Source organism: Zootermopsis nevadensis, unplaced genomic scaffold, assembly GCF_977971745.1.
Source record: "Zootermopsis nevadensis isolate Lab colony 2312 unplaced genomic scaffold, Znev_1.0 Znev_ptg000050l, whole genome shotgun sequence".
Taxonomy (NCBI): domain Eukaryota; kingdom Metazoa; phylum Arthropoda; class Insecta; order Blattodea; family Termopsidae; genus Zootermopsis; species Zootermopsis nevadensis.
Genome location: NW_028259182.1, coordinates 5,458,155 through 5,466,829, shown reverse-complemented (window position 1 = coordinate 5,466,829; position 8,675 = coordinate 5,458,155). Strand labels below are relative to the sequence as shown.

At 35.3% G+C, this 8,675-nt stretch overlaps 1 protein-coding gene and 1 long non-coding RNA gene across 2 annotated transcripts; one reads left to right on the top strand and one right to left on the bottom strand.

Annotated features, from left to right (window-relative positions):
* Positions 1-46: 46 nt before the first annotated feature.
* Positions 47-4,082, top strand: LOC110833470 (uncharacterized). Its single transcript, XR_002544218.2, has 4 exons — positions 47-196; positions 419-472; positions 726-836; positions 3,853-4,082. It is a non-coding gene; the product is annotated as an uncharacterized LOC110833470 (long non-coding RNA).
* EMC4 (ER membrane protein complex subunit 4) lies at positions 2,007-8,020 on the bottom strand. The gene is made up of 4 exons (XM_022071571.2): positions 7,754-8,020; positions 6,225-6,375; positions 5,515-5,632; positions 2,007-4,675 (listed from the first exon to the last, which is right to left on the bottom strand). The coding sequence occupies exons 1-4, from the start codon at positions 7,810-7,812 to the stop codon at positions 4,479-4,481; spliced, it is 525 nt and encodes a 174-aa protein (XP_021927263.1). The 5' UTR covers positions 7,813-8,020; the 3' UTR covers positions 2,007-4,478.
* Positions 8,021-8,675: the final 655 nt, after the last annotated feature.

The following is an 8,675-nucleotide window of genomic DNA, read 5'->3' as shown; positions in this document are numbered from 1 at the left end:
GCGTTTTGCAATCTGTCAGCTGTCTTCTGTTGTACAACATAGCATGCGCTCAGGGATAACTAACATGGCTGTAGCCTACGTAGCTGATGTAATATCGTGTCTATGATTGCGGTCGTGGTGTGAATAGATTTGTTAGTGATTGCTAACGATACAAATAATTACATTTTTAAAATTTAGTACAATGTTTAAATTTCTGGTAAGATATGAATACTAGTATGTATTCTCGTGTAACCGGTTATGAACGGACTTACTGTGTATGTTGTAAATCATAATTTAATAAAAATACATCGTGGGCTTACAACATTTTTCCTTCATTTTATCCATATATTTGCATGTTACATGCCTGCTTAGTGAGAGTCATCACCTTGTGCTGCTAAAGAGACTGAACTGAACTTTTTTATTTAATTATTGTTTACAGATAACATTCGGAACAGGAGTGTATGCAGGAATCTATCTCAGTCAAAATTATGAGGTAATTATTGTCAACATAATCTGTTCACTATGATTGTGTGTTTATTATAACAAGATTTGTAGGTATTTGTTTCTTCATCAAATTTTTTTTTATGGAATTTGCCCATTGCATACTTAAAAGTTATATTTGTATGCTTATAAACTTTATGGTCATTGAACTGTGAATCATAGTTGTCAGTGAACTTTATTCTCCATCTTTATTCTAACCACATGCATTCCACAGGACTAATATTCATGGGTACAATACATTTTAGATTCCTAGAGTTGATGAACCATCGCAGCTTTGGGAAAAGATAAAGGACTTTGCTAATAAACACAAAAAGGATAAATAGCTGAAACTGACACCATCTGTATATGAACAACAGGTACTGTATAATTCTTGTCCATAGGTTTTTGCAACCGGAGTTCAGTGTATAATTTTGGGTTCCGGGTAAGAACCATGTTGAATGTTTGAAAGTGGCAACTGCAATGTTTGCCAAAACATTGGTTAACACCAAACACTCGACACAGCTCTCGTCCAAAAGCTGAAGTTATACGTGGTACTGTAATCAAGGAAACCGCTGATGGTTACCCACAATGTTTCGTGTCACAGGATGAATTATCGGTAACCTTATACATTCATTTCCTGAAGGTGGCCGTCTTCACAGTTGTTGCACTGAGTATGGTAAAAGTTTACCGACATTTCAGAAGTACATGCTGCTGCCACCATCAGAGCAAGTACTTTTGAAATGTCGGTAAACTTCTACCAGACTACACAGCGCAACAGCCATCATCATATCTACCACTGTGAGAACCTGAAGTCTCGCATTCATTTTCCGATTTTCATTTTGTGTGGAAAAGTTACCCAAAGACTGTGAAAATAAAAGAGAGAGATTGAAAAGGGTATTGGCTTATGTCCAAAGAAATTACTGCTGGAATTATGTCTCTGAGACTTTCAAAATGTATTTCAGTTGGAATACATGCTCTTAGTTGTTATTCTATTTGTACTATAACACTGACCTGTAAATTTAGAGTCTTTTCTGTCACACACAATGCCAATCATTAATAATGCATTTATTTTAAATATTGTTAATGTAAGTAGTTAGTAACATGTTTCAGCCATATATGCGCCATCTTCAGGCTTATACAAAACTTATTTTAGAGACTGCCTATTATTTGTTACTTAGCATAATTTGTATGTGTTATTACATGTACGTGAAATAAGAAGTTGATACAATAAACTACTTAACATGATTAAAACGTTGTGTGTTAACCTTAAATCACAGTATGTTCCAAGGCATTTATTATGCAGCACTGATGGTATAATGTTTCTGTAGTGTTGCAGATACATTTATTTATGTATTTAAAATTATAGTATGTGGATACCTTAAATGGAGAGTGAATGTTCAGGTAATTTGGATATCTACACACATGTACTTGTAGATATCGCAATTCACTGGAAAGTATTGCCTCTGGACTCGATTATAGATTAAATTGACTCAGTTTTACATAATAATGGTTTCCAAGGTTTTTCACTATAAAACACTAATTGGAAATAAATTTTACCCATTTATTTGACAGTCATATACATCACTTTACAAAACAATGTTATTGAAAAGAGCCTACATTCACACAGGCTTTTCCTGAAAGTAAACTACTGAAATAATTAAATTGCTTCAGCGTTGTTTATTGTACGATACCTCGCTGTACTCGGTGCAGTGCAAGGAACAAATACTAAATTATTCCTACTTCCTCATACAGTGTACAGAATGTAAGAACAAAACAAGACTTCCAGGTAGAATTCATAGACCCTACTTTTATATTTCACATGCTTCCAGTCAAACAAATCTGTGTGTTGTATGTAAGTTTAGAAGAAAATAAAAACATGCAATTTAGCTTATGGGTTAGCATGCCAGGCTTGTGCGTAGGTGGTCACAGGATCAAATCCTAAGTCAGAACAAAGTAGGTCTGCAGATTCTGTCTTCATTAAGTTTGTCAGATATGACCTTATCATTTTGCACCATCACCATGTTTGTTAAATGCTGAATTGTAAAGAATATTTGTAGGAATGTTGATATCTTCATACACAATTTCATGCTTTATTCCAGAAGTTCATAATTATTGCTGTCAAAATGATACCTAATGAAACTTTTTCAGGCTGCAATGGTGTTTTATGTTCTACAAAACAATTACCTCAACAAAGTTGCATTTTTTAAAGAACCACACAGTGAGTGACAGTGGTGTCACTCCCACCTCATGCGCGACATAATATTCAAACCAGATTTCATTAAAATGGATCAGTCTATTCAAAAGTTGACGGGTACAAGCAAAAACAGTGTGATTTTGTAAGCCTACTTTTTCCCTCGAGGAACGTAGGCTAAAAATGTTGCATCGCAATTTTGCAAATGAATATTGAGATCACTAACAATCCAGACTGGTTAACATTACATGGCTTCATGATTAAGACTGTTTTCCTTTCGAGGGACATGCTTATAAACAAAGTACAATATTTTATTTGGGCTACAGAGATTCCTCACATCACAACTGCGGAAGTCTCAGGCTGGCATGTGTTACCTACTGTCACAGTGTTCAGTCCTAATTTCCTTTATGGTACCATAAATTGTGATACTTATATTGGTACTGACTTGATTCAGGGAGACAGTACCAGACCTCATAACTGGAATGATTGCTTCAGTCTGTGTGCAACCCTTTCTGTCAAGAGGATTTCCTGCCATTCACAGGAAAGAATCCAAAGAACAGAAAATACACAACATTAGACATCGGCAAAGTCCTGGTGTACACGTTCAATTATTTTTATGCTAACATTTTTGAAATATCAGATATGAAAATCAACATATTGTTAATTACAATTTTTAGTGCGCAATATCCACCTTGAGAACAACCTATTTTAGCCCTAAACTGAAAAGTATCAGGAAATGCTTAAGTTAGCATATAAATGATGAAATTTTTTAATAAAGAAACCTTGTATTATTACTCACTGTATGTAATGAAATACAAATATCACAATCTTTGGTTTCCTGGCTATTCTCTGTATTTTCTATTTGCTGCCTTCTTAAAGGTTTTTCATTTGTCTTTTCATCATTGTAACAAGATTTGCAATTATGCAAGCCATCACTTAAGGCAAGCATCATTCCAGAAGCATCTCAAAAAATGTATGCTCTCGTCACATAAAAATGTACAATCTACCAAATCTACCATCTAATAATCATCATTTCTTGTAACCACACCATTCAATAAAATAAATCTAATAAGTTTTGGAGATTCAGTGTTTCGGAAAGAAGTATCAGAATTTCACATGTGGATCTAATTTACATTTACTCTGCCTTTAAAAATACTGGCTATGAAGAAATGTATTTTTAAATATGATTTATTTATTCACAGGTCAACATGAATGGCAGCAGTGAAGTGAGTTCCACTTTCTGTCATAAAACATCTAAAGAAGAAGCCACGAAGTAACTTGCCGTTAAACTAAGACGATGTAGTGAAATTTTAAGAATTTTAATGCTATATGAACATTCTGTAACAATATGTAAACATGATTTGTACCCTTTGTGTATTATAAAGCTCTGTACTGTATGTTGGGAACCAAAACTACTTTGCCATTATCTTAAGTGTTGTATTTATTATTTCATCAGGGTTGTACGGAAGAGGGAGTTGGATCAGAGTCATTTGAAAAATTGTGTTGTGTTGTAATTTTTACTCAGAAGTGTTGTATTTAATTAAATACTGCAGATGCTGAACTCCATTCTCCCACCATAAACAGAAGATACATATGTATTTTATTACATAACAGTGAATTAATAGAACAAATATACAAGATATAACATTCAGACAGCCAAAAGTTTTCCACTTTTATTTCATTCTATGGAAGGCTGTCCTTTTGATGGTCGAGACAATCCTCAACAGGCACATTCTTCATTTCAACTGAATATTAAAAAGATGGTGTTTATTCCACTAGTTTCCAGTGGAAGAATTGTGTTATTAAACCAAGTTCCCTCGTATGGTTCCTATAGAAGTGATATCCCTCCGCCAGAATATTCTACTCTCATCTGTGGCTCGACAAAGGCCAGCCAGTCGGATGAATGCGAAGGCAGAAGACCCATGGAATGAAATTTATACAGTGCTAAAGCTACGCTCACAACATTTCCCAAAAAATATACAAATTTCTGTCCTACAGCATGGCTCCCTTCAATAATCTTGAAAGCTGAAAGAAAAATAAGCAATAGAGTAGACTTCTTCTCTATTAATGTAATCAAGTGACTCTGGGTTACCGCTGTCAGTACACAGTGGCCAAGTTTAACTGAATACATGTTAAATCACTAAAATGGTTCTAAAAGGTAGGCCTAAGAAAGATGCATTACTGGATCAAGATTGTCAATAAACAATACAAATTATTTTCCCTTCAGGTCACCTAAATATAATATACAAATGCCTAAGTCTTTGAAGATGACATCTTGCCTCCACTTTATCATGCCAAAAATAAAATTACTGCAAAAAAATATGTATTTTCAAAGCGTGTTCTTTCAAATCAATTTTCTGTACTGCAGTCACCTTAAATATTGATAGTACTCCGAAATGCCGCACACAATTTGTGGCCCTCCTTTCAAGTACCTGCAGCCGGTACAGATCAATTCTGAATGGTTCAGAATGGCACAGGACACAGTGTTACTGGGTCTCTAGCCATCATTTAGTTTTCTTATAAGAACACAATATTACAGAAAATATCTCTCTTAAAAATACTTGACGATGGAAAAAGCCCAACGTCCTCTATTGCTAACTGGTACAAGAAGTTTCATGCATCTTAACATTAAACCTTCTGGAAAAGTATACATGATAAAAGTTCTTTTAAGTGAGTAAAAACAAGGGAAGCAATGCTTTTCTACTTTTTACTGATTTACAAACTGACGTTTTTTGGTTAATACTGAAATTCAACTTTGTTACCACACATTTAAGCAACGGATATACTTTCATCAGATTAAACCATTTGTCTACATCATTGCCAGTACATTATAAAGAACCCATTTCTGCAATAAAAGTACTTACTATTCTGCATTGTGAACAAAGCCTTCACTGGTCGTACAATAAGCATTCCTACCATCATTATTGGGAAGATGGAAATGGAGTTGCCAGCCATGTACATTATGAAGAGATTCATTGGCACCTGTAAGGTGAATTGGATGCAAGAAATAACTATTTGTGGAGGAGAGAATTCATGATGTACAGAATGAGAGGTGCCAGTATGGTTGCCGAGTGCTTATACACCTTCTCGTTGAAAATATTGGGATATTCAGCTTAAGACTTCTGTATTTGTGAAGCCGACAGTTGCTTAAATACCATGAACTGCGGTCAGAATGAGGGACAAATAGAATCTTCAAAGACCAATTAGTAAACTTCATAAAAAAATGAACCACCTACACAGGCATAGAAACACAATAATTTCCCTATGAAATTAGCTGCAGGGGGCCTCAACATTTATTAAATAAGTAGGGCCTTAAATCAATTATTGCAGGAGGCCTAAACATTTATTATGTAAGGGGCCCACTAAATCAGAAATTGCAGGGAACCTCAAAATGTACTAGGTAAGGGGGTCTCAAAATCAATTATTGCAATATAAAAATTCCTAGAGACGGCACATAACATGAAGTTTGCCTCTGTTACAGTCAGCACATCTCTCTGGAACACTATGCATATCACACAACAGCACAATTTAAACTGAGACCTAACATCGGTGTCAAGAAGTTGAAGTTCCATACCTGTTTCAGAGGACCAAGGGCAAGTTCCCATGATTTCTTTATAATGAGATGACTGGGATCAGACTCCCTAGCGACTTCAGTGTAAACCTGACCAGCTGATGGGTTGTAACCAGGAGGAGAAGCTAAATCAGAACTTCGGTCTTGTTTACTCCTGAAAAGAATAAAGTAATAGGAATGTGTCTTCATTTCACATCATCTTCATGTACCAAATAAATATCATACCTAACAACAAGTTTCAGATTGTGCTATTTATAACAATTACTAAAATAAAAAAAACAAGCTGTTTATCCCCCACACATTTCAGCAAACATAAAAGTACACCTATAAAAGTTCCTGGATTACACACACGAGAAAAGTGCAGGCTTGGTTCTTATGCTTTTTAATCAACTAGAAGTTACGGGTATATATCTTAACTGTGACGAACCAACAAACTGTTCCATGCTCTTACTCTTGAGTAAGAAAACAGTAATTACATTAATGCAGAATTTATGAAGAACTGTTTGAACAAGCTACAATACATATTTATGTTCCCAGTGACTAATATATTTAAAAACAAAAAAGGAATTCTCCCAATCATTGTCACTATTCACATGACATCCTCTTTCTGGTCCATGTGAAGATGTTCATTTTACCCAAGCTTCAGTTTGAAGATTCATGCTGGAACAAGCAAGTTACTTACATTATGTAGTATAACAACGCAGAAAAGAAGGTATACAGACAGGCCTAACAATTTAAATTCTGATTGGCTTTTAGTATCAGTAAGGCCACAACACAAACCAATATCCAGTTTCACTATGATCTGGCAAAAATGAAAAAAAAAGGTGGACTGTTCTGAGGGAAGATTACAGGACTGCACTGATATAACAGATCCTTGATAAGCACTGACACATACACCCAGAATTTCAGATTTTACAGATATATGGATGTAAATTACACATGAATAACAGTTCAAATAATTTTCACAACGCACAATTTTTTTTGAACACATAACCGCCCCACGCACTATTCATATCCAAAAACCAAATATGAAAAATTCAGTCAAATTATAGAATGAGGCATGTTGGAAAGAGTCTAGCTCTTTCATTCTTGTTGGAATTTGTTCAATAACTACAAAAATGAGCAGCACTTCAGCAAAGAAGTTTCCATACATCTTGAATGGTATGTATTAACAGAAATTAAGATCATCTATGACCCAAGGGCAGAATAATAATTTATTAATTGTAAAATGTTATTGGATTATTATGGCTTATTCCACAACTGACCAACTTATGGATACATGGAATGTAATAAGGATATAAATTTAAACACTCAAAGTTACTTTCTCGATTCACGAAAATGCAAGCTCCATCCTTATTTTTAGTTGCGGCAATTTTTCTAAAGCACATGGTGTTATGTACATGGCAACCTCCGTTAAATTCGAAACACAAACGCTATATCGAACTGTAATAATTTCTGGATAGGCGAATCAAAATGTTAATCAGCGTTCGTAGATGGTGAAACTAAAGCAATTATTATCATTAAAACTTTACCTCACACCAGATTCTAATGCCCACTTATACTTCCTATGATTTACTCTTGCTGTTGTCATTTTTTAAACAAACAAATAAGGTCTCCTTTCCAATTACGAACACATTTGCAAATCCTACTTCTTAAAGACACGAATAGGTTAGACACCATTCACGTAATTTTCTACTTGCGTAAATGTGACGTCACAGAACACTACACTCAATCCCTACTATAGAAATTTGTGATTTGTCGTCGTCAAAAAATGACGTCATCAACAATGTCACCTTATATTTGTTTATACCCGGCATTGTTGTGAGTAAACAAATAACGCTTCACAACAAAGAGATCAAAAACTATCAAGCTAGTCGCATGATCACTGCTCCAGAAGCAGCACATCGCATTCTTGAAAATTTATTGACATTTGGCCTAAAACATCACCGGGGTGGTGGGGGGGTGGGGGGTTGCTCAAGTGTTTTAACCCTCCATCCGGGGGGTTAGTTTAGTTTCTTACTTAAGATTTTGAAACGCAACCAATCCCCCGAATAACCTTGATAGACGAAAGGAGCTCCGAGAGGAAAAACGCGAAATTATCGAAAAAGAACGACTCTAGAGAAAGCGCTCCGAAAGGATCGCTCTGCTCTAGTCTTATGAAAATGGAACGCTACCCATGCGGCAAGGCACTGAACACCACAATATCAACGGAAGGGTCTTCCATTCCTGGGTTTCCTGAAAATGTGCACTTTCACATACGTGTACATTACGATTTTCTGTCAGAATAATAGAAGATAAAATGAGCACAATATGCAGTGTATGGATGCGTTCTAATCCGTGGTACAAGATTATTGTTCATTGCTGTAATGAGACAGGCCATCGTTAGCATGCTCTAACAGGTCCTATGGTAGAATGATGAGAAGCCGGACCCATAGTGTATCATAGAGTATAAAA

Bases quoted from the DNA above. Each gene is read 5' to 3' on its own strand.
- EMC4 (XM_022071571.2), bottom strand. From the start codon at position 7,812: ATGACAACAGCAAGAGTAAATCATAGGAAGTATAAGTGGGCATTAGAA. The intron at 5,633-6,224 runs GTATGGAACTTC...TTCACCTTACAG, and splicing joins CCCTTGGTCCTCTGAAACAG to GTGCCAATGAATCTCTTCAT. The intron at 4,676-5,514 runs GTAAGTACTTTT...TTTTTCTTTCAG, and splicing joins TTTGTTCACAATGCAGAATA to CTTTCAAGATTATTGAAGGG.